Below are 27065 nucleotides of genomic sequence, written 5' to 3' on the forward strand. Positions count from 1 at the left end.
TGGAAGCGAGCTCGTAACTTCTCAATTTAGTGATATGATATAAGTGAATTAACAACAGGCCCACAATACATGGATCGTTATCTTACACGTTGCTCATCATATACTTCTCCCGTCTCCACCGTTACCATCTTTTTTTTTTTGCTAAGTCCACCGTTACCATCTTTATCAACATTAAACAATTTCTCTATTGACATATTCCGGTGATTAAGAAGGAGTATAAATAAATATTAAACATAACGAAATCAAGACAAAAAATACTAAGCAATCCCTCTCATTTTTTTATGTTATTTTTCGACATATTTTATAAGTCTTATTTAAAGTATAGTTTCATAAGATATTTTTAATTTTTTTGTAAATAAAAATTTGATATTTAAACTTTTATCCAGGATAAAAAGAATTTAAAAAAAAAATTATGAAACTATATTTTACAAGAGTGTCAAGATGGGTGCAAATCGTGAACGTAAACAACCTACCGGGACTGAAGAAGTAATAAATTAAAATTAGCTTTACAAAATCAGTAGGAAAAAAGGCCGTTTTTTCGGTGTCAGGATAAAGTATACAACCCACTTAACACTGTGCGGTGTGTGGTGCGCGGTGTTGAGGATAAGGGGTGTGTTGTGGACTGAGGACAGAAAGCAATTGATTGAAAGGAGCGTAAAGAGCACGTGTTGAAGAGACACGTGGTTGATACAAAATGTCGGATGAAAATGAAACTGGGTGTAAAAAAAGAAAGGTGGTATTTCAAAACCTTGGGCTAGGTTTCCTCTCTGTCCGACACCACACGCTTTAGGCTTGACGTGGGCAAGTAAGTAGAGTGGGGCTTAACAAACCCACGCGGCGAGAAGCCCCAGCATGGCGACAACTAAACCAACGTGTGGCTGCTATACTTGTGCTAAGTTTACAATACGCTTTCACAGGCACACTCTTGCACACCAAAAATCAAAATGATTTGTAGACCGTAAATCAGATTCGCAACTACTCTCAATAAATTGTATACGCTACTTTTTGACACATTTTTTAATGCTCTTTTAAAATATAGTTTCACAATATTTTTGAATTTTTTTTTCTTAAATAAAATTTGATATTCAAACTTTTATTTAAAAAAACAGAAAATTCTAAAAAAAATTATGTAACTATACTTTATTGAAACCTCGAAATGCGTGCAAACAGTGAACGTATACATCTCACTGGGACGGAGGGAGTAATCAATTAGTCTAAGAATTTAATAAAGATTTATAAAAGAATTTTATAAATATTTTAATCAAGTTATAGCATAATTTGATAAAGTGATACTGTTTTTTTAAAGATTAATCAAATAGTAATCCTGTATCTTTAAAACACACGCGAGACCTCGCGAGCAAGGTTAGGTTATGATCAACGAAATTGAAACATAAATTTAGTTACGTGCTGCCAATGGGATGGAATGAACTTGTCATTCTTACTCATCCTATTTCAAAATATATTTTTTCTCCTTTACTGAAATAATGTGTATACAAATACTCCACTTATATTAGTTTGAAAAAGAATTTGTATATGGTATTATACCTGATGAAGTGAAGTAGGGCTCGGCAAGATCTCGACTGCCATAAATATTAAATAAAAAATCACATCAATATAAACAGTACGACTAATTATCAAACTGGGCAAGACTTATAATAAGTAAAATCATACTTCATTAGTTTAATTTAAATTTTCATATCGAAGTAAACTCATTAGAAAATCTTGCAAAGAGCACCAATCGGTTTAATTTATTTTAATGACTAGGTTAATGACATACATGAGAGATGTTGGGGCCGTTTGGGCAAACTTAAAAAAAGTGATTCATTGCTTAAAATAAAGAAATGGATTAGAAGTGAGAAGTAAATAAGTTAATAAAGTGTTTGGAAAAGAAGTAGAACTGTAAGAGAGTAGTTAGCATTCTCAGTTTTTTAAAAGTGCTTTTGCTTTTTTACACAAACGGGTCTAAAGAAGCAGAAGCCAGAAGTAGCTCCGGCTTCTTCCAACCAAACAGCCCGTTTTCTAAGAGCAAATGAGGAGGGTCCTAGTTTAATTCTTAAATATAATATAAAAATAATGTTTTTGTGAATTTGGACATATTTAACTAAATTCAACTATAATGTGCCTTATATTTATATACGTTTAATATTTTATTATTAAAAATAAATTCATCATTAAAGTACAATATAAAACAGAGAGGGAAAGAAAGTGTGTAAAAAAATTTATTATAGAATATTGGATAAGTCAAAAGAAATATGCCTTATAAATAAGGTTTAAGAGGTTGTCTTAATGATATAGAACATCAATTAAATATTATTGGACCAATATTCATCAAATGTTCTAAACCATAATTTAGGACATGTTATAAGTTATTTCTTGAACTTGCTCTGAGCAAAAAATAATTCATGAAAGATTAGTACATCTGCTGATCTGCATCATGCAAGCAATATCTGATCAACAGCATATTTGGATATAATTTATCTAACTCTACTTATATTCCAGTTTAAGTTTTAAAAGCCTGTTTCATTTCAATGAAAATCCAGCATTTGAGATTAAATTGATATACTTTCAGTGAAAATTCAGCGTTGCCGTTTAAGATTAAAGATCAATATCCTTAAAGACAAACCTGGTTTATTTTCTCGAATCGGCATCATTATACAGGACTTCAAAATAGACAGAGCTTGTGGGAATATTACAAGTAACATCATCCCACTGGCGGTACTCCACAAAGTCTATGGGGTATGTCCTTGTCAAAACTTGCACTTTAAATTGTTTAACACATTTTACGGCACGCAAACACAATTCTTACATCCTAAAATTATTGTTGCCTGCCGTCCGTATATACCTCTGCACGTCCATCTTGGCCCGTTCAGCTTATTTATTTCTTTATTATCTTTGATAGGTCAAGTAAATAATAAACAGAATTGTTTTTTCCAGTCCTTTTATTTTGTGCTTATGGACCAAGACCAACTTGTCCTTTTTAAAAATGAAAGATATTTTTGCACATGTGCGAAGAACTCCTCAGAACGTCATGTCTTCCGGAGCAAACTAAAAAAATTGAAAATTTTATATTTTATTTATAAATTTTTAAACCTTGATTGTCTAACTTACTTAATTAATCAGCCAGAGAAACCCTAAAGAGGCTAAACAAATCACGGCTAGAGATTGTTATAAAATTATTTTTTTGATAATGCAGATTTATATGTCATATAAATTGAGTATATGTTTCAATAATTCTCGGGATAAGCCAATATCAAACCCGGATATCTCGGATAAACTAACCGCTGGATTATCCAATCGTGATCAATGTATACAAATTATTTCAGAAAGAACATTTGAAACAGTGATAATATACTACTCCCTCCGTCCCTTTTTACATGTCTCTTTTGAAATTTTTTTTTGTCCCAAATTACTTGTCCACTTCTCTTTTCAAAGCAACTTTTTGTATGTTTTTTCAAAATGTAACAACTTCCAATGTTTGACTAGCATATATATATACACAACTCTATCTAATTCATTGCATTTATTAGGGATATGTATGAAAACAAGATATCCACCTAACATTTTCTTAAGATGCGTTATTTTTTCAAAAGGGACAAGTAAAAAGGGACGGAGGGAGTACTTCACAACACCCATGTACAAAAAATACGGCATAAAATAATGATGCCACCAACAAAACACTGGTTGCCACGTGGTCCCCCACCATGCAATCCATATTACACAAATGCCATCACACACGTCTAGGGCGGCTATATCATCCTCCGTATTATCAGTCAACACACCCCTCTCCATCTATATATACACGCACTTCACACACATTTCTCCACCACCTCTCCTCCATTCTCTCCCCTAAAATATCGCACCCTCAAAGATCAAATTATTCAATCAAATTTTTAACTAAAAATGGCTCCCAAGGAAAAGACGGCGCCACCATGCAAGAAACAGACCAACGTCGACGAAGTACATTACAGAGGTGTCCGAAAGCGCCCCTGGGGAAGATACGCCGCGGAGATTAGAGACCCGGGGAAGAAAACTAGGGTTTGGCTGGGGACGTTTGATACGGCGGAAGCGGCGGCGCGGGCTTACGACGCTGCCGCTCGCGGGTTTCGCAACAACAAGGCGAAGACGAATTTTCCGACCCCCGATGAAATAATGAACGTGAGCGATTTCAAGAAGATCGATACGAGTAAGAAGGTTGGGAATGAGTATGATGTGAAGCAGAGCCAGAGTCCGACGAGTACGCTGGAGTCGTCGAGTCAGGAGCGGTTTTTGTCGTTGGATCTTAACGTTGCCGCGGACGGGTTCGGGTCGGGTTATGGGTCCGGTTTCGGGTCACCGATTTTGTACCCGTTTCAAATCCAGCCGGTTCAGATTTTTGGGTTTGTACCGGCGGCGGGTTACCGGAGCTCCGACGGGTCGGGTTTTAGGGTTAGCAGTGGGTCCCAGAGTGATTCGGACTCGTCTTCGGTGGTTGATGTGAATATGAATCGGAGAGGGATTATGATTGATCTGAACGAGCTTCCGCTGCCTGAATATTTTTGAATAAAACAGGGACGTCGTCGTTTTGATTCTATATGAAAATTTGGTTGTTAACTTGTAATTTTAGTGATTTTATTGTAGTATTTCTAGAAGACAAGGCTGTGATCTTTTTTTGCGACGGCAAGAGATTCTGTTGAGAATTTCCGACCGTTTGTTTCGAGATTCACCTGTAATTCTTCTATTGACAACTACTGGTGATGATTATTATATTAATAAAATTTGTTTGTAAAATTTAGTGTGTTTGATTGTGTTTACAATTTCACATGTGAAAGGAGTAAGGTTACATGCATGTTTAAGCTTAATTTACCAGTGACATGATATGATGAACTCAAGTTGAGTTGGTTTCTTTGGAATACAAACGTGTCGGCCGGCAGTTTTGTCTCGTGCAATAGTTGATTTATTTTAATCAATAGTATTAGAGATTCCCACTAATATTCAATACAGTAGAAGTTGCTTGATTTTGCGCATCCAACGACTACCGAGAATAGTTGTGGTTAAATAAAATGAGCCTATAAAAATTTGGGATCTTTTTAAAAATACTCATCTGTAAAATTATTTTTTTAAAAATACTACCATCTTTTTCATTGTTTTTAAAAATACCTTTTCATAAAATTTTTTTTTCAAAAATACGATTTGCAACCTTTGCAACCTTGGGCGGCGCAGCCGTAAAAGTTGCAAATGAGGTTGCAAAAGTTGCAAATAAAAATGGAAATGAGGTTGCAAAAGTTGCAAATGAGGTTGCAAAAGTTGCAAATAAAAATGGAAAGTTGCAACTGCAATTGCAACTAGTTCAACTGAAAACTGTAAGTTGCAAAAGTTGCAAATGAGGTTGCAAAAGTTGCAAATGAGGTTGCAACTGCAGTTGCAACTTTTGCAACTGCAGTCAAAAGTTGCAAATGAGGTTGCAAAAGTTGCAACAATGAGGTTGCAAAAGTTGCAACTGCAGTTGCAACTTTTGCAACTGCAGTTGCAACTTTTGCAACTGCAGTTGCAACTTCATTTGCAACTGCAGTTGCAACTTCATTTGCAACCTCAGTTGCAACTAAATGCAACTGAAAACTGTAAGTAACAACAGATGTATGGTGTGCCCCTGGCGGGGCCATTAGATTACAATAGAATCAACTGAATGCAACCATATGCAACTGAATACAACCATATGCAACCATATATCCAATTACAAATCCTGATTTCAAGTTCCAGTTTTCAAATGTCGTTTTCGACCTCATTTTCGGAATCGATATATATATATATATATATATATATATATATATATATATATATCGATTCCGAAAATGAGGTCGAAAACGACATTTGAAAACTGGAACTTGAAATCAGGAATTTGGTTGCATATGAAGTTGCAAAAGAGGTTGCAACACGGCTGGCGCCGCCTGGAGTTGCAGATGAGGTTGCAAAAGTTGCAAACAGTATTTTTGAAAAAAAGATTTTATGAAAATGTATTTTTAAAAAGAATTCTGGAAGGTAGTATTTTTGTAAATAATTAAAGAAAAGGTAGGTAGTTTTGTAGATTTCCCTAAAAATTTTGTAATTTATATTTGACTATATTAATTTAATTTTAATGTATCATATTAATATTTAATTCAATTAATCGAATTGGTTGGTTTAACAAGTGGCGGTTTCATCGATTAGAAATTTATAGTTTATTTTAGAAAAATAAAATATTTAAATGTTACTAGTCATCTAATTCAATACACATACATATAAAACAACCCTTTTGTCTAATACAAAAAATAAGGATTAAATATGCAAAGAATTTAGAAATTAAAGTGCTTCGATCTTCTCACTTCTTGAGATTTCTGAATAGGTAATTAAAAGGAAACAGAAAAACAATCTCTAATTTCTTAAAAAAGTATAGGGTTTGACATCGTCTACGAGCACCGGCCAGGTATTAGTCTGCGCTATACTACAAATTGAGTGGAAAAATTTTTCAGACCACCGAAGTTTCGTACTTCAGACCATTTAGATTCGGTGAGATAGGTTTTTGCCGCCAAAAACGATGACGTGGGGCAATCCTGCTGTATATTAGTTAGATTATTATTTTTCAAAGTTCAACACCCTAATTTCTATTTTAATATTATTAAAAAATTTAATGATATTAAATTTTGGTCCAATCTTTTTTCGGATTTATTGTTTAGGATATAACTTACAAATTTTAGTTTATTTTACAGAATGAACCGAATTTCAATAATTCTAGGATAATTGTTACTATAAATTTTCACTGGTTTTCTTTTTTGTAGGACTTGCCATTCAACCCTACTTATCTTTGACTCCTCCATCGACCGCGGCTCATCTTTCCTGTACTCTTCTTTCAAAGGCCAATATGCTGTGTTTGATTTTCAAACTAATTGACATGAGCCAGCGCGCATATTATACTCAGGATAAGCATCTTGAGAAAAAGAAGAGTATAAATAAATACGTGTTTACCTTATAATGGAGGCAAAAGAGTGGGTCCAAGATTAGCGGCTTCTGGGTAAAGACCGACCGGATCTAAATTCATGTTGACCCATCAACGTAGCAGAAGAAGCAAGGCAGCCAGCCACTTTCGAGATTCCAACTATTATCTCGTCACGTGTAGTGTGCCCCTCTCGTTGTCTTTCATTTTCCTTGCAAAAGAATCAAATGTGTTTTATGCGGATTATTATCGAGAGTAATGGTGAATAACAATCAATACTAAATACTCTCTATTTTTAATATTTGACGCTTTGATTTTGAACACGTAGCTTTAGGTGTTTTGATTGAGTAGTTAAAATTATTATTCTTAAAATTTTCTTTTCCTGAATACAAATATATAATTGAAATTTTAATTCACAAAAAAAAATAATTTTTACTATCCAATTAACTCATCTAAAGATGTGTGCCAAAAGTCAAACGTCAAATATTAAAAAACGGAGAGAGTAATATATTACGCTTAACATAAAAAATTTGGTGGATGATATTATATTTAAAATGAAATTATTTTGTTGAAATATTTGATAATTTTTTACATTTTCATAAAAATCAAAAGTTAATACAATTTTATTAAAAAATTATTGATAATATACTGTACCATATGTGACCTGTCCCTGTTATTAATTACTCCCTCCGTCCCAAAAAGCTTTTCTCGTTTGATATGTTGGGACTGTTCATAACATGAGACAAATGACTAATTTACGTCTAATCTATAATACTAAATATAGTCATGAGTGATCTTGTTGGGTTCGTATTTATGAGTACTTTAATACAGTGAAATTTTTATATTTAATACTAATATAAAATTAAAGATATTAATGATCAAAAGTGTGTGTTGGCAAACGTGAAAAGGAGAAACATGAAAAGTATTTAGGGACGGAGGGAGTATACTAATACTAAGAGCATCTCCAGCAACATCTTAGCCCATTCCTTAAATATAATATAAAATATTGGATCCTAGTGACTTAAGATAATAATAGTTATTCTCACCTCCAACAATATTCCTCGTATTCATTCCTTATATACTATTTTATTATTAAAAGTTAACATGTTTGTATTCAGAATTTATTATAAAATAAGATTGAGGAGAGGAGAGAGGTTAGCTAAAGATAAGGCATGGCTAGTGGATCTTAGTGATTTAAGGAATCACTAAGATACTGTTGGAGTGGATTATTTTCCCATATTCCTCATATTTTGGTTTAAGACTTCAAACAGGGAAGCTGCTGGAGTTGCTCTAAATACACTAGTGGGACTGTGGGAGTAAAAAATTTGCCGAGGGATTATGAGATAGTATTAGGTCCACATACACGCGGGCGGCGCAAACAAAAGCGCGGCGGGTATTGTTTATGGGACCCGTGAGATGGTCCTCTAAATCTTTGGGGAAGATTTTGCTTTTGAATTGGACGACTCTTTCCCGGTAAAGCTGTTCACCACTAAACAAGTACTGGTAGGTTATGCAGATATTCTTACGTAGGTCAATTTGTCTTTATGATTTCATCGGCAGCAAAATTTACTACTCCGCAGATAAATAATTTCGTTAGGCGATCTATTTTATGTAGGATGTTTGAGCATTAATTTTATTTCCGGAAGATATGACAGGACTTATAAGTTCAGTTTATGGCTCATAAATAAGAAGTAGTTTATTCGTACATTTGTGTAACGGAAATTACGAAATTGTACATCAGTTTCTAATCTATAAATAAGATTTTAAGAAGTTGTGAGTCTTAATTTTTTTTCAGTGATTTTTTTTAGGTTGGAAAATTGATTTTACAAACATGCAGAGTATCATAGATGATCTATAAAAAATTTCTTATTATATTAATAATTTTTATACCCAAAAAATTGTAAACACCTAAAAATTATCCAAACACATGCAATAAAAATTAATTCTCATTCATCAGTGATAAACATTTTTTTAAATCACGCTAAAAACACATGTATGAGCTGGATTCGTTTTATTGACAAATTTATTTGTGCTAAATTTATATCTACACATAGGTCAAGTTTTTGTTAAATTACTTGAGCTAAGTTTATTAACAAATTTATTTGTGCTGAATTTTGTTAAATTTACTGATGACAACCTAATTGTTAAAACAACATATATATCTTCGATAAAACATAGCTATAAATAAAATAATAGTAAAACAAGAACAACTCCAATAATAAATAGTGAAAAATGAGGAAGATATAGTGCCTCTTTGTTTAGCACAAGCTGGAGTTGCTTATGGCTTCTGCTTTTTATTGACCCGTTTGTGTAGAGAAGTAGAAGCACTTTTAAGAAGCTTAGAATGCTAGCTTCTGTCTTAGAGCTTCTACTTCTTTTCCAAACACTTTATTAACTTATTTTTATCTCATTTCTGATCCACTTCTTTACTTTAAGCGCAAAATCACTTTTTTTAAGCTTTTTCAAACGGTCCCATAGCCTCCGTTTGGGGTTTTTTGCTTTTTTTTTTTTTAACCCAAAAAATTAAGAATTTTTTTTTAAGAAGCTGTGAGAAAGAAGTTGGAAGTACAAAATGCTAGTTCCCTTTATAACTTTTACTTACTTTTCAAACACTTTTAACAACTTATAGTTATTAACTTACTTCTCATTTCTACTATATTTTTTTACTTTAAATAAGAAGGTACTTATTTTAAGCTAACTTAAGCGACCCCATACTTTATTGACGAACATCATCAACATGCTCTCGAGTATGGGATGGGTATTCTGTTTAAAGTTATTTTATTGGCTTGTTTCGTTTTATCAAAGTTTTATGGAAGGATCATCTGGTATAAGAGTCTACTTGGAAATGAGAGATTCAATTCGTGTGAGATGTCCGCACTTATTCGGTTCAGGTACGAGTTTTAGTTTCGTTAGATTCCGGGGACGGAATCCTTTTTAAGGGGGTATATATATATAATATACGTAGTTTTAGTAATAAATAGAATAGTAATGATTAAGAGTGGGGAATTTTCAGTTATGTTTCGTGTTTTTTAAATGAATTTTAGAGAGTAGATTTTGGGGGGATTTGGAATTTGGGGACCAAATTCTTTTTAAGAAGGGTTGAATGTAATATCCCGTGAATTTTTAGAATAATATTAATTGATTAGTATTAATAAATAGGGGATTAAAATTGGATTATAATTAGGATTTAAAATTGAACTAGGATGATGGACTTAGAATTTGGATCAGACTTGTATTCCGATTATGGATAGGTTTAGAATTAGGGTTTCAAGACTCTATATATTGATTGTATTCCTCCATTCTTTTATATACACTTTTGAGAGCCACCCAACCTTCTATTCGTTTTTATTACAAAAATTCGCAGGGTTTTATTCTCACAAATCAGCTGTCTTGTAAAATTCGTAGTAAATACAATTCTTATCGGAATTCGATGATTCTTGATGTTTCGGAAAGCTTTTTCAATATCCTACAACTTTCGTTCATAATGTTTTCTCAGATTATGTTTCGAACTGTTCTCAAAATCACAAAACTTATTCAGACACTGTTTTTTTCGCTTCGAATCTGAGTCAGCAGACGTTTTATTTAATTCCCGATTCGTTATGAGTCCGTTTTTGATGATCCATACCTTTTCGGAAAGGTCTTTTCTTTCTTGGATGAATATCCGGCAGTCGGATTATAACCTACTTCCAATGCTTTTTAAAACTCTTGACGAGATTTGTCCAGCGTTTTCTAACCGTTAAATCGGATTTTTTTCCAGTTCAGCAGTTAAAAAACGTAGGACGTATTAAATTTTTGTTTTTCATCCAACTGTCAAAAAAACCGATTGTTGTTTAAAATGTCCATGGCATACCTGTACCTTAAACCAAATATCAAATTCATCACAATTTAAACCAAATTTCTTAAGAAAATTTCCACTTTTACTTTAAACTAACAACCAATTAATATAAAGACGACTTAAATTTGTTAAATTCATCCTAATTCAAACTATTCTCATCAACACCCTGTCTATCCAATGAACACGAACAAACCCCAAGTCCATAATTCTTCCCTTTACATTTAACAAAATGCACGACAGGACCCCAAAATTCACAAATCTCTCTTTCCAGATTAATAACCAAAGTCCACCTATAACAAAGCACTCAGCCGAATAACTTAAAAAATAAATTTAAAAAAAAACACAGTTGTTAGCTAGAAAGCAATGACAAACACAATTTACAAAGAACAGAACCCTTGGGGCTTGGGGGTCGACTAGTTTCCTCGTGATATGGGCGGCTGGGGGGACGACTTATGTATGAATCTGTTACATGCATATCAGTGTATGTATGTATTGTTGCAGTCTGAGCTGACACCACCTTCTCATTACACTACTTTTCTTACCTAATGCTAATAATAAACCAAATTTGTCAGGAACCTTCCCATCTTCTTGTACGGATTCTAACTTTAATAATTTTGCTCTAGGTCCAATCGGTTCTGCTGAAATAGACAAGAAGAATCAGAAGGCCAGCAGCATTATACAATTCGAAATTTGTTTAATTTTATATCCGGTTTGACAAGTTGTGCATGTCAAGAGATTATCTGTTTGGTTTGAGTGAAACTAGAACCGGACATATACTTGAGTACCTAGTTTGAAGCTAAACAAGGGAATATTTTATTGGGGATTTGAAATAAAAAAAATGTTGCTATTAGTTGGCGCAATCTAGAATCTAATGACCCGGTCCGGTGTATCATGTATGCAACCCTGGTCAAACAATGGTATTGCCTTGATACCGAGTATGCATAATTTCATACTTGTGACTTGTGACTTGTGACCTGTGAGTGTTCGTAATTTTTGAATCAGGTTTTATTCCTGGTCAAACAGCAATATCGCCTAGATAGTTAGGAGTAGTACGACATATAACTCTTGTTCACCGATGCTTTTTTGTCGTGCAATGTGGCTTTTCTCGTGCACATTCAAGGTACTATTTCATTTACTCTTTCTGTCCTTTTTTTAAGTTATCACATTTTTATTTTTTTTGATCAAATTGACTAATTTTTGATCAAAGATTATAAATCACTATTTCATTATAGATCACTTTTGACTTGGGCATGTACCTTTAGATGGGTTGACCGCATAATAAAAATTATTATTTTTATTTAATTTTTTTGTGAATTAAAATTTGGATTACATATTTTTATTCAAAAAAGAAAATTTTAAAAATAATGTTTTTAACTACTCGGTCAAAACACTTAAAAATATTTGTCAAAAAGTCAAACGTCATATATTAAAAAACAGAGGTAGTATAGATTTGGGACAAATGGCATAGGAATCGTTGCGTAATTTTATGAATTATTTTAATTTTTGCTTTCTGAAACAACAATTTAATATTCAACTTTTATTGAAAGCAAAACATTTATAAAATAAGTCATTGAAGTATGTTTTATAAAAATCTCTAACAAATATTTAAACAATTATGAGAAAAGATTTTGAAATTTAACTTTCTTTTTTATTTTTAAAAATAAGTCATGGATTAAATAAATATATAACTTTCATAATTATTTTTTGAAAATAAGTCTTATTAAACAATTACTCCATGAGAGAGGTTTTTATTATGGGAAAAAAATGTGGCCAAGCCGTATGCATAAAACATTTGTATATAGTGTAATGACTAGACTTTTTGTGTGGAGTAATTTGGTTGGGTTTGATAAAGAAAGAAACGAGCACGTAGCATCGAACTCTGCGTAACGGCGCCGTGAAAGTGGCGTGCGATGATTACAACGAACAATAAAGAAGAAGTGCCGCATGATTAAACCACCGTCAACGTTAGTGCTGTGAAATAAACGAACGTGACGGAGTCGCCGCGACATTATAAGGAGTACTCTACGTTTGCAAGCAATTTTTGAGATAGAGTGGTGTGTGATGCGATGCCTCAACGGCCGACATATCACTCTGGTGGGACCCTTCATCTCTTTCACCTTTGACTCTGTACAGCTCTTGTGGGTCATTGATATCACTGCTGCCATCAATGGCGCTGGTTTTAATTTTTACAAATTATTTACTTGTTTATAAATAAATATTACTCTAGTGGATATTACTCACTCTGGACTAGAATTAGAAAAGAAAATTACATTTTATAGAAGGTTCAGAAACAACCTATTGAACGGAGGAATACTCGTAGTTGGTATATTTATATAAATCTATAGTATAAAGTGATCATCCAGAAATACTTTAAAATCTTGATTTATCAATATAAATCATCATTCGAGAATATTTTAAAGATCTTAAATCATCGATAAAATATAAACTAAGGTACATCGATACACGTAAAATGTAAATTATGCGATATATCCCTTCTGTTTTGAAATATAAGTCGTTTGATTTTTTTGCACGCGTTTCTAAATCTTTTGACTGCATGATAAAAATTATTACTTTTGAAATTTTTTTTTTTTGAATAAAAATATATGATTGATATTATTATTCAATTTTTTTTTTCAAAAACTATGATTTTAATCATACGGTAAAAAAATAAAAAATACGTGAAAAAGATCGAAAAATTTATATTTCAAAACGGAGGAAGTAAGTGTCAATTTTTTCCAAGTGAGTTATTTCAACAATAAACTTTAGAAAGAACATTTGTGAAATTTGTCTTGTCCATGCGCCACTTCGTGACCAGACATAACAAATAGAGGGGGTACTCCATAAGAATGCTCATCCACTTATTATTATACTCCATGGGAAAAGGAAGAAAGCGATAAAAATTAAATGGCGGGCGGCATTTATGGATGCTGCTGCCCCTCTTTTGGTTGACTTGTACAACTCGCCTCACAAGTCACTATTTTATCTACCAAATTGTTTTATTTACTTTGTTTATTTACGTAAAAGCGAGCGGTCAGTTTCGCGTGTTTCATTTCACCATCTTCTCCTGTTTCTGTATTTCTTGCCTAAGATTTTAGTAATTCCAAGAGACGGCCTACACGGTCTTTCAATTTGGAATATAACGAGATTAAAATAGCTCTCTTCCTCGTTTAGTTCTTAAACATGTTGAACCATTTTTATATTATTTTAAACTCAATTACATATTTATATTCCTTCCGTTTTAATTTTTTCTGTCCCAATATATTTAATTTAATATTATTATATCATAATATACGTATGTAAGGCCGCACTTAAGATAGAAATCATCCTTGAAATATAAATTTGTAACCACTAAGATTCCGCCACACAACTCTAATTTATTTTTTTTTAAAAAAATCAGGATCTAAAAGAACAACTACAAACATTATTTTTTAATTCCCTGCCGAAGACTAAGCAATCGGTAACTGAACTTATGCGAACAATTATAAATTCTATTCATCTGATTGAAACCAAATGCTTATTAGATAGATGACAAAAAATATAAAATACCTGCTATCTCTGTCCCTCAATATATATAACTCAGGGGGACGGAGGGAGTACCTTGTTAAAAAAAAAATACTCCCTCTGTCCCACTTCTTTTGTCTTGTTTGAGTACGACCAAATTTTGACCGATAATAAATAATTATTTTTACATGATTTCTAAAAATCAAAAAATGCATTTTATAATAAAATAGATATAAATGTTTTCAATTATTTAATATATATAAATTTTAATCAAAATTGAGTCAATTTGAGTAAAAAAAGTTAAACTGGATAAAAGACTTGGGACAGAGGGAGTATACTGATACTTCACAGTGCACCCGGTTATAGCTTGGTTCACAACGCTGCGCTCAGGGTTGTTCTTGTGCAGCCAACCATGCCCCTAGCTCTTGTTATCTGCTTACGTTCCAACAAGTTACGAGAAAAGACTTTGCTAGCAAGAGGGATGTCACCCATATTCTTGTTGTTGACTTGTTCACTTCCGAGTGACCAGCAAATGGTGGCCGTCCCAACCCCTTTTTATTTCTTTAACACAAGTTACATCATATTATATTACAATCATAATCGAGATTATTCACTAATTAGACAACGTGGCAACAGAAAGTTAAGGTAGACATCTCATATTAATCTGCATCTGTGTTATAATATTATACACTTACATAAGATAATCCAATGTTGATAGTGCCACAACCATAAACTTATCCATCACACATGATCATAATTATTGCTTAATCTAGGCACGACATGTACATTTGTGAATTAGAGTATAATATAATGGATTTAATTGGTAGTGGTAATTGCTTTACGGAGAATGGTCTGTAGATACTCAATAAGCGTACATTACTTTAATGGTCCATTTGTTTGTGTAAATTACAAAGTCTTGGAAACTTAATTATTTGACACTAGTAAGGACGGCCGGATTTTTGACTTTGTTATCCTTAAGAAATACGGCTTCAACTATAGATAATTTATTTACTATTGCTTAACAACACGGTCTTGTATCCTAGTACGCAGGAATGAAACGATGTATGTGAAGGACCACCCACAAAGAATACGGTTCAGGAGTAGATTTTAATATCAATTTTTTATACGTGTTTCTGACTTTATATACAAACGAGTTAAGAAAAAAAGAAACCGAATTTCAAGAAAAAGAAACCGAAAGCAAGGACAACCAAACATGCACTATATACGTAACCATTTCAAAATTAAATTTCCATATAACTTTTTTCATTCAAATCATTAAAAATTTTACGACAGTGATCATGATTCTATAAATCAGTAATCAGATTAATCAATTAATTGTAATCAATAAGTTAATAAACTATATTATAATTTTTTTATATTATTTTTAATAAATCACATATTTTTATAACACGGTATTATGTGCAGTGGGCTCCAGTTAAATCCACCCGATTTGTGTGCCGGCCACTGTAACTTCAAATTAAGAATGGTTGGAAACTTAAAGAAAATGGTTAGTAATGTTTCTGATTTAATTTTTCATTTAAGCAAAAAATATGGTAACACTCTCTAATGGAATATTTCATCACTCGTTCTTTGCAATCATTCTTGATCAGTTGATCTATGAACGCCACCCAATTTCATTTTAGTTCTGCTAGGTATTGCTATGCTATGCTAGCTAATTTCACAATAACTTAAAAATACAAAAAAAGAAAAAGAAAACCAAACAATCAGAAAATTTGCATTGTTTCTTAGAAAGAGACCAATATTTACATACATTGATACTACTGCATAGTGGTAGTAGTACATGCTATGACATAATAATACTCCTGAATACAAGATTACAATATTGCTACTCATCATGCAAGCCAAAGAGGAGGTGGCTCATTCAAATCTATCCCCAACCCACGTCGCACTATCCCCAGATACGCCGCCGTGTTCGAACTCTCCGGCACCGGAGCTCCCCCACTCCCCACCACCCCACGGTGGCTCCTACTCCCCCCTCCCATACTCTCTCCCAGAAAATCACGCATCATTATCCTCCCGGAGCTCCCTCCCCACCGCTGATCCGACGGCGCGTTCAGGTCCAGACCCAACCCATTTTCCGGCGCCGGAAAATTGGTCTTCGCTTTCGGCCCTCTCAGCGACCTGGCTGCGCCGTCATACGCTAACGCAGCCTCCTCTGGCGTGTCGAACGTGCCGAGCCACACCCGTGTTTTCTTCCACGGGTCGCGTATCTCGGCGGCGTAACGGCCCCATGGCCGCTTTCTCACTCCTCTATAGTGACCTTCTTTAGTGGACGCCATGGGGGTTTTAGAGAGAGAGTAAGGTGGGCCCACTGAGTTAACGTTTGATCGTCGGCTGAGTATTAGATGGAACAAGTGCATTATATAGAAGGGGCTTGAAGATGTTATTGTCTGCAGCTGAGGAGTTTGGGGAGGTAGTGAGATGTGAGCCGTTGGATTTCATCGGGGGATTTTTTGTGTATTTATGGGAGTGTGTTGTGTGTATTATTGGGCCGTGTTTATAAACGTGTGGTATTGTTTGTTTCGTTTTTTTCTAAAGTTGTGAAATTGATAGGTCGACATTTGAAACGTTTCAGTTTCACACTTGGTTCCGTTTTCTCATTTCGAAGAAAATAAATATTAAGATTATGACACCAACAACAATTACATGTGTTTCCTCTTATTTTTACTGATAATAATCTGAATCAAATCTTTATTTGATTTATTAGATCGAATACGACTTTTCGAATCTTAAATAGGATCTAATCAACAATCATCCATATTTTACTCTTTTTCTTACCATTAATACTACATAACTCAAATTCTTTTCTAGATTTTCTTCCAAGACCGAACCACAATAGTAAGGGAGGTATCTATATCTTTGAGAAAAAAATTGAAAAATTATTTTCGATACATATCATTTTCTTCTTTCATATGACGTTTTAGCTGACACACGTTATCTTTAAATACTTTCACCTAATAGCTAAAATTATTAATTTATTTTTACTAAAAGTATGTTATTAAAATTTTAATTTCACAAAAAATTAATTATATATGATTAATTTTACCATGTAGTCAAAAATTCTGATCTACACCTCAAAAAACAGGGGAGAACTGAAATCGGGTGTTATTGTCATGTAAAGAACCGTTTGCAAATTGTTTGGCTAGGCAAATAAAAAAGCAGCATAGACATGTATAGGGTCATGTGAGTTGCGCAGAGATGGTGGTAGTTGCGGGGTGGTGCGAAAAGTATAAAGAGGGTGCAGGGCTTACGTATGAGCCTGCGGTACTTGTGACACAACAAGTCTCCCCCATTGCTAGCTTCTAGCCTATATATACAGATGCACTCTCTTAGAGTCATTAATAAACTGCTCTGCAGGCATCAAAGTACAAAGTATGCTGCAGCATCAAGGTCTGGATTAATATTTCAGATTTGATTATTAGTGAAACTTCAGAGTATGGATGGTCGTGTAAGCAATCAGGGGAGTGGTGTCTCAAGGTGATTGGCAGGTAGTGATGGGAATCCTGTAAAGATAGTATTAAAACCCTTGCAGCTCAAACATTAGAAAAAGGTCTCTACAAGACTAAACTCCAAGCACACATATGCATGCACTTTTGCAGTCTGCAGGTTTGGTAGTGTGTGTGGACTCTTTCAGAGTTTCTTCAGACGTTCCCACGTGCTTACAAGTGTGTATAACCATAGATGGAGATAGTGTTCTGGTTTGCGGAGACAGCCATTTTCATTGTGTATCTTATTTTTGAGTGAGACATATTATTAAACACTGGACACCGACTTTCGAGTGAGATATATCGGACACTGAACCCATTTCAATATTTTTTTCAAAAATAAATTACGGAACTATATTTTACAGTAGTATTAACGTGCATATCACGTCCCCCTACCACAATGTATACCATGGAGGGTAAGGGGAGTATTGATTTAAGCAAAGAACTTTTTATCCTATAGACTATATGGAGTACAAAAGGTTATAGCAAGGTGGAGAAGCTATGGAACATCTGGCATGTAGCAAAGTAGATTATAGATCAGAGGTACCTATAATTTATTTTACAAGAAGAGATATGATATAGGGGAATGCAACTATGCAAGTCTTGCAGTTAAGTTAGACAGCCCATGCAAAGATTATTAAAGAATAAAGTGAATAGCTCAAGTACAGATTCGGGGTACATGTGTAACTGCACATTTTAGTATTGATATCTATCCAAATGTTGCTAAGTTTTGGATAAAACTAAACAGGAGGGGATGAGGATAATGTACAAGATTCTGAAATACTACATGATTGTGATATGAGACTAATAACAAGATGCTTTTGACAAAGGAAACCCCAAGATGGAATAAGAGGAAATTATCAACCTACATCAGCAAGCGGGATACAAGGATCGGTAGCCTTTCGCGTTCCACAGGTGCAAGCATCTGGAGTTTGTTGGAGCAGTACTCAGGATAGCAAGGGTGGTCCGTTCTCGGAAGCAGTCCTAGTATGACCAAGGCTTTGATTCCTTATCATCTGCACATCACGGAGAGACTGCGTTCTTGCTTTTGCATAAGGAGCCTCTCTTGCTGCAAATTAAAAAGATAAAAAGAATAAAAAGCTGTAGAAACAACGAATGCTAGACATGCCCTTATATTTTGAAAAACCTTCAGTTATTCTCTTTACAGTTGTTATTTTCCATAAAGCAATGTGTCTTTTGAAATTTCAAAGAATCTTTAGCAGGAAATTATGTTCTTTTAACCCCATCACCTATTTCACTGGAGTAGACTGTCCTACTTGTTTCAGAAAGGATTCCAATTTACATTGGTGATAATGAAAACAAACAATAAAACAAATATTTTACAAGTTTATGATTTTATCATGCCATCAATTCTTACTAACAGCTCTTGTGACAGAACCATTTTTACTATCCAATCAATATGGATAAAGACTGTGGATACATTATTGCACAATTTGGCTGCTTAACATTAGCGAGGATACTGTTACCTGCAATTCTTTGAGTTCGGAGAATATTCTGCCGTCTCTTCCACCAACATGTTGAGCAGATGAGCAAGAGCATGAGTGCAGCACATGCTCCTAGCCCAATGCCGATTTTTCCTCCGATGGACAGATGGGTCCCACATTTTGGCAGCCCGGGTATTCCACATAGACCAGCATTATCTGTAAAACTAAGAATATGCAGGGTAACTATCCCAAGTGCAATGCATCACAGATTAAAAAGATATGTGCTGCGTTTCAACTTTCAACTGATGAACATGATTGAAATGCCCCTACAAATAGTACTAATTTCAATTTATAACCTCCCAAGTTATTCCCCCCAACCAAACACAAGACAAGGGGATTAGGCTCACCTAAGATGGTGAGGATGCCTCGCTAGAAATTAAAAATAAAATAAAATGAAAAGAATAAGATTATTGGCTAGTCAGCAACTTGGATGTGAAACAACAATAACCTGATAGTAATACCACAAAGCGTAAATGTAATAATAGTAAATCTTGATGAACTGCGTCATCGTTTTGTAGATGTGCATCAAAGACCTCATGGCCAGCAGAAACTCTGGCATGGTCTGTTGCTGGAACACCAGGGTAGTAGTACTTGTCTAGCTAACATTACAAGGGAGACAGAACATGGGTCAACACTCAACACAACCAATTGCACTTCCTTAAAAAGCTTACTAATGCCATGGGTATAAATGAACAAGCCACAGGCCGAATAGGTCACTGGATGATAGACAAATTTTATACGGTGATCCCAGAACTCTTAAAGCTTTTGGTGATTTTAACACGTCCACCAACGCTATCCTAACATAAGTTCATTTCAAACTGATAACATATCTCCACTAAATGGAGTCTGCTCTTTGGAGATGTTTGGTGTTGCTCAAAGGTCTTGATTTGCATTCAAAATTTATAGCATGTACTTAGTTCATATGGGGCGTTTGTCCTCATGTAGTCATGTAACCCTGAATTGCCCTTTTACCAGGATTCTTCAAGAAGTAACAGGACAGATATAAAGTACTTTCTGAATGAGACTAAGAGAAACATACTTAAAGCTAGCTCTGTGCAAAAGCCTTCCTCCTAAAGCAGCTGGGACTTTTCCATGGAGGGAGTTGCCATTAAGATTCCTGAAAACCAATTAAACTACGTGTTATAAACACCTATGTTGTTGCAAATTATACACACACTTCGATAATGCTTGGCATACAGTCTGCGCAATGATGTCAGTTGTCCGAGACTTTCAGGAATCGATCCATTGAGAAAATTGTACGACAGATCTCTGCAGTGCCATGTCGGACATAACATCAGTATGCTAGCCAAAAGTAAAAAATAAACAATCAATCGTGCCTCCACTAATATAAAGAACTGAAGGGGGAAATATCAACGAAATGTGTAACTCAATAGAATTGGTTAACCAAATATAAGATCTGATATACTGAATATTTGGAAAAAAGAAAAAGAAAAAAATTAAAGATATTGCCTTACTGTCGTGATTGTTTATATCGACTTTTATGTACATATCACTCATGCCACAAACAAGTTTATAAACATTTTTTTTTAAAAAAAAAGAACGGATTGAGGTCTTACCATCACTATGTCAATATTATTTAGTTATTACCCTGTAGATTACTGGTATTAGCGTATATTATTATCGCAGATATTGACATATAATCTGTGATGAAGAGCTAACATAAAGACTAAAGTGATTTAGTACAGTAAAAGGCTGGAATTAATTGAAATTGTGGGGTGATTTAGAGGCCGATATTAAGGAATTTGTTGGATGATTTGGAGCTCTAATTAGCTGTGTTGTGCTTACCTATAGTTACAGTGCTTGTTTGTATGAAACATGTTCAAATCCAAAACACACTTCTATCTTTTCCATACTATTCATTTCTTCCTCCACTTTCTTCACAACATCTGAGTAAAGTCCATTTCTTAAGTGAATTCATTTCACTCCAAATAGCAAATATATACTCGTTTGATTTTCAGGCTCGTATCCTTCACAAATCCAATTTTAAACCTTTACCCTTTTGTGCTTCTTTACTATCACCTCCCATGTCTTTCTCTTCCACCTCTGATTTTTTTCAAATTTCCATTCCATTCCCTCCTTTATTTCACTTAAACTAGTCAAATGTAGCATAAGGGGTCCCCATTATAAACTTAATAAAACACTCTACATGAACAGAAGGTGCTAATATTTGTTGTATAGTCTGTTGTATTTGAGTGCAAGTACCCAGTCTACATAAAAAGGTATTAAAGAATGACGTAAAACTGACAAAGTACTTTTTAAGCCTAAATTTATATAATTGGTTCTCACATGTGATATAATAAACAATTGCTTTATAGAAGTAGTAATTGAATGCAATTTCTGTTCGAGGTAGATCATAAATGCTAGGTACACTTACAGTACTTCCAGGCTGGTAACAGCTCCAAGTGAAGAAGGGATAGTCCCGTGGATGCTATTCCCACTCAAATTTCTGCAAATAACTAAAAAATCAGATAGAATGCCACAAGTTTTTGGTTGTAGTTGTCACAGACTCACAACTAATGGTGGTTGTGGAAATAACACTAATTAATGTAAACCAGGGTACTATAACTCGACTTGATTTAACAAAGTTTTTGCTAGCTAGTAAACTCTAAATTGTAGCATAATCCACACGAGAAATGCTATAATCATGACATAATATAAAGAAGAATAATTAAACAACAAAAAGGCTACTGGCAAAGAGAATAAAATGAAATTGGCTGATAGTAAATCCACTCTTGTCATGCTGATGCTAGTAATAAAGGCAGCAATTGTAACTCATAAAAAAGGTGCAGTCTTTTAGACTCCATAGAAATCACCAGTAGATTCATCCATTTATGGGGACCTATAGCCTATAACAGAGGTATTTACAGACGAAAGTGAAGCACTTACATATTTTGTAAATGTTGCAGCCGAGACATGTCATGTGGTAAGGAACCCCTCAAGCCTTGATTGTCAAGTCCACTACTCTTGCAAAAGGAAAATAAATTGTTATTCACAACTGATTACACTAGAATTTTATACGTTTACTCTCTGGAGTTGACGAAAAAGGGGTAATAAAAACTTAACAAGCACAACTGCAATATATTGATCTGTCAAGTTATCCTAATGGACAAGTCAAGTAAAAAACTGACACACTCTAGCAATGGTAGAAATAGAAGAAGATACCGCTCAGCATGCAATTAATAAAGAAAAGTTATTCGTTTATAAAATTAAGGAGCTTCACAAATATTATCCATAAAAACAAGGTTCATATTAGGCCACAAACATGTCTGAAACTTAAGCCTTCTCACTAAATAAGATCTGCTAATGTGCTCCACACTCTCAGGGCTCTAACAAGGCCTGCCAAAATAGGAGTTGACATGGTAAAGCTTCATAAGTTCACATTCTTACACACCGGAGGTCACTAATAAATATGATTACTGATATCTTAGCAATAATGATCACAATAATATGGTAGTTGTAAGTATAAATACTAATCCACAAGTAGATCTGAATTTCTTTAGAAAAAGGTTCATATATTCCAGCTTGAAATCGTTTGGAACAGAAATCAGATTAATCCACTTAAGGCATAGCCATCAGTAAAATAGGTGTGATCAATACCAGCTATCTGAACCATCAGGTGAATGGTAGCAGCAAATCGACTTTAAAATGAAGAGTCAGAGTAATATGGAATTATGGATCATAACATGAAATGACAGAAGATGCTAAAGCTCAATAGTAAAGACCACAACCCTTGGATTGTTTGGGACATGTAACAGATATCAATAAATAGCTTTGAAAGTCCCTTCAAATATAAATTTTAAACAACCACCAATCTGCAAGATCCAGTGAAAACTCATGAACACAACTATGTCTAGTGGTTAATTATGGTGAACTGTATAAATGTGGATCAAATTAACAAGAGAACAAGTCATATGGTCAGGGACATAGATGTCAGTCTGTATTAATTGTATAAAAATATTGTTGATTCAGCAATACATATTTATGAATTTTTAGCAAGTCAAGCTCCATTGGCTTTTTCTGTTTGCAGAATCATTGGAATAAGAAGAATATTGGTAAAATACGACTCGAATAACTTAACAATGATTAAAAATGAAGCAAAACATATTTAAGAATCTAATTCCATACAGTCCATCAATGACCCATTTGCTGCTTTCTTCATCAAACTGGCAATCTGCTCCGCTCCATGGATGCAGTTGTGGAACACAGGGATCACCATTCCACCCAAGACGACGTGGAAGGCCCATTGCACTCTTCAGCGCCTGCAAGGCCCTAACTATAGAAAAAAGAGACATTACTGAACTATTCGTTTTCTGTTCAAATTTTAACTACCACTTACTTCTATTGGAGCTTATGCAAAATAAGTATGATGAACTACCATATTTGTCTTGTTGTCCTAGTTAAAGGGTGCATGTGATTTTAAGCTGGTTACCCTAGACATGTTCGGAATCATTTAACTATCTTAACAATTTGGGTTCCAGTAGTCCTCCTACTTGTAACCAATACTGCCTAAAAAAATCATATTCATAACAAAAAATTTGAAAATCATGTCAACCAATTTCCTATTTGAGAAGTTAAAATCAATAATAACTAGCAAAAAAAACCAACAGAAGTACAAAACCACAAAGCCATAGTAAGAGAACACATTTAAATACACAATAGTTCAAAACAATCATCGAGAAAACAAAAAATTAAAAAAGGACAAGCTAAGACAACTCCGACAATGGATACATTTTTGTCGGTGGATGAACATTACATGTATAAGCCAACTTTCTCCCAAAACACCTTTGATCTTTCAATTGAACCTTTTTTGTCAACACAAAATGTCAAATGGATATGGCATTTCAAACCAACATAATCATCTGGATTGCTTCTATGCATTAAGTTATATGTAAAATCTATTTTACTTAGGTTTCTGTACTATGAATTATGAAAGCAACTTCATAAAATCTTTATTCCAGACTAACTGCCAGGTTAGTTAAAACAATATAACATAGATTAAATAGAGGACAAATATATATCAAAGATATAAACATAATGAAAAATTTGTTGAATGGAATTAAAAGGGTTAAGTTCTTTTGTTAAACAGAACAATAAAAATTCTTTTTTTTTTGGTTGAATAGAACTTCAAAATAAAATCACATTTTTAATATACATGATTTCATAATCCATGATGCCAAACACAGATACTTAAGCTTAAGGAACAAAATTTATAAGTAAATAATGCAATTAGTAAATTGTACAAAATCTTTACCATCTCTCCCTTCCCGGTTTCTTAGTAATCTATATGCATGATATCATATCATGCAGGGGTGGGCCGAAGCCAACCCAACCCAACCCACACTCTCTAATTCGGTAAGCCTTTACCATCTCTGCTTCCTGGTTTCTTAGTAATCTATAATTCTATATGCATGATATCATATTATGCAGGGGTGGGCCGAAGCCAACCCAACCCACACTCACTAATTCGGTAATTCTACACATTAAATGGTCAACCCTTAAATTAAGCAAAGTGGAACATAACTAAGTAGATGATATACCTTCTTCTAACATGGTCTTGGACTCAGCCAAGATGACCTCAAAGATTTCAATACCACTGATTATTGCATGACTGCCTTTTGTCGGGCGTAAAATTATTCTCAAACTCCTTCCAACAACAGCAACGGTTGTGTTCAGTACAAGAGCGCTGTGAATGTCACCAGTCATGTTTACAATGTCAACATCTTTAAATAATATATTGCCATTTATCTCAATATTAAAAATCCTCTGTCCTGATGACTTGATTGAAGGATCAATCTCAGCAAAGTGCAACCAAATGGAGTAATTTCTGCCGGGATCCACATCCATTGTATATGATAAATCAGATTGATTTGTACTAACAATAGCAGTTTGATATAAAGCTTCTGGAAAGGAGTTGGGTGCATTTGAAGCTTGTTTGATGCTACTGTTGGTCGATATGGCACGATCAGAATGTTGACCAAAAGAACTAAAAGAATTCCAGAATCGATTACCACCCCAGCGATCCCCATTTATGTCGGCATCGAATTTTGGTTTCTGAGCACCACAGCTCAGTCTTTTGCCAGTTCGTAACATTGTTACCCGGCCAAACTGCGGACCATAATTGTATGCTTTATTATCAACCTGAAGAATTTCAATTGCGAGTACAGCAGGATCTCCATGACCAGTGCTATGGAAGCATAGAGAAGCTGAGTAATCAGGAAGATATAAAAGAGCTTCAACAAAAGTCTGCTCGTCATCATGATTGCTCCAACCAGATGGCAAAGAATAGATTAGGGTTCCCTCAATAGACACATCGAACAAAGGTTCGCTATCAAAACTGGGTTCTTTTACCAATCCAAAAAAGACTCTCACAAAATAGTGACCTTTGGGTACTTTGCTGATACTGTAGCAATTTTCAGGACCCTCAGATAAGGGAAAATAGCGAAGTGTGGTAAGGGCTGGTGAAATGGAACTTGGGAGTGTTGCATTAGTATTTATTCCTCCTGTGTATGCAATATCTTTATGCCATTTTGTATTCTTGGGGGGAATGTGGACATCGTCACGAGCTCCACAACTTATTCGCAAAGCATAGGGTCCTGCAGTGTGCAAAAAAAAGAAAAGGATTCTAAGATGGACTTTAAATAAGATAAGATATATCACTAAATAAGAGAATTTCCCAACTCACAGTATCACATTTTCTAATTAGAAAAATTGAATGCGTCATTGTTGTAGCTGATATTGCATATAGAAGAATGACATTCTCCTTTAATAACTCTATGAATATCGTCAGTTAACTACTCTATTGTACAATGAACAACGAAACTTCCGTCAACTGTTATATTCCAGTTGGCTGGAGGGAATAGTATCAGATAGGAACTCAAACAAACGCAAGCTATGGGTTTGTAATTTTCAAAGACAGCATCATTATAAATATATGGGTTCCTTTTCAGATGTAACAAATAATCAAACACAAGATAATTGATCTATTCCAATGCATCTCTACTACAGACACAAAAATCGAATCCTCCTCTGAAACTACAACACCAGAATTTCACTCATAGCAAAATGTAGATAAATTAACTTTTTTAAAAAAGTGCTCCACTAATAATTGCAATGCAACACCAACAAAAATCCTAATCATCATCAAATTTCATAATTTATAAACCTCACCCCACCACTCAAAAAAGGTTCACAAATTCAGCAACCAATTAAGAGATTCATAATTCCTTAAACAGCTGCAGTGATTCAGGAAGCATTATAATCAACTTTTACAGGAAAACTAATCAACCACAACAAAAAAATTGCACAAAACTAACCATGGTGTCTGCTAAATGAAGGTGGAATAGCTGAAAACAAAGCAAACAACAGCAAGAAGAGCCTGCACATCTTCAAGATTCAAACAAAACCAAACCAATCTCACTCCAGAGCTTCCATTTAAAACCCAACGGTCCAAACCAAACTAAACAACTTTCTTGATACAGAGAGAGAAAGAGAGAGAGGGTTTCTAGACAGAGGGTGTGAATGAAAAGCAGTAAAGCAACCACATTTCAGACAAGCATTCAATAATATATTTGGGTTTGGGAGAGAGTGGAGAGAGATTCGGGATGTGTGTCTGTAAATCTATCTAAGACATGTTAAATTCGATTATTTGCAAGTACAGTAAGTGGGTGTGTTTGAGTTTAGTCATATTTTGACCCGTGACACTGAAGCATCTCTCACCACCCTTTATTCAATTTTATCGTTTATATGCTTGA

General features: G+C 34.3%; 3 protein-coding genes across 4 annotated transcripts; 1 reads left to right on the forward strand and 2 right to left on the reverse strand.

Annotated features, from left to right (window-relative positions):
• The first annotated feature begins 3782 nt into the window (after positions 1-3782).
• Positions 3783-4767, forward strand: LOC108206684 (ethylene-responsive transcription factor 4). Its single transcript, XM_017377067.2, has one exon. It carries the CDS (start codon positions 3901-3903, stop codon positions 4537-4539), a length of 639 nt encoding a protein of 212 aa, XP_017232556.1. The 5' UTR covers positions 3783-3900; the 3' UTR covers positions 4540-4767.
• An 11368-nt stretch (positions 4768-16135) lies between these two features.
• On the reverse strand, positions 16136-16582 carry LOC108193628 (ethylene-responsive transcription factor 12). The gene has a single exon (XM_017360368.2). The coding sequence runs from the start codon at positions 16580-16582 to the stop codon at positions 16136-16138; it is 447 nt and encodes a 148-aa protein (XP_017215857.2).
• Positions 16583-18397: 1815 nt separating this feature from the next.
• LOC108204831 (receptor-like protein 4) lies at positions 18398-27065 on the reverse strand. 2 transcript variants are annotated; one of them, XM_017374466.2, is made up of 9 exons: positions 26628-27065; positions 24852-25907; positions 23440-23587; positions 22201-22272; positions 21689-21760; positions 20491-20562; positions 20333-20410; positions 19276-19457; positions 18398-18857 (listed from the first exon to the last, which is right to left on the reverse strand). In XM_017374466.2, the coding sequence occupies exons 1-9, from the start codon at positions 26695-26697 to the stop codon at positions 18736-18738; spliced, it is 1872 nt and encodes a 623-aa protein (XP_017229955.1). In that variant the 5' UTR covers positions 26698-27065; the 3' UTR covers positions 18398-18735. The 2 variants fall into 2 exon arrangements, with proteins under 2 accessions (XP_017229955.1, XP_017229956.1); XM_017374467.2 differs by lacking the exon at positions 18398-18857 and having other exon boundaries at positions 19309-19449; positions 26628-27010.

The sequence above is a fragment of the Daucus carota genome, chromosome 1, assembly GCF_001625215.2.
Source record: "Daucus carota subsp. sativus chromosome 1, DH1 v3.0, whole genome shotgun sequence".
NCBI classification, from domain to species: domain Eukaryota; kingdom Viridiplantae; phylum Streptophyta; class Magnoliopsida; order Apiales; family Apiaceae; genus Daucus; species Daucus carota.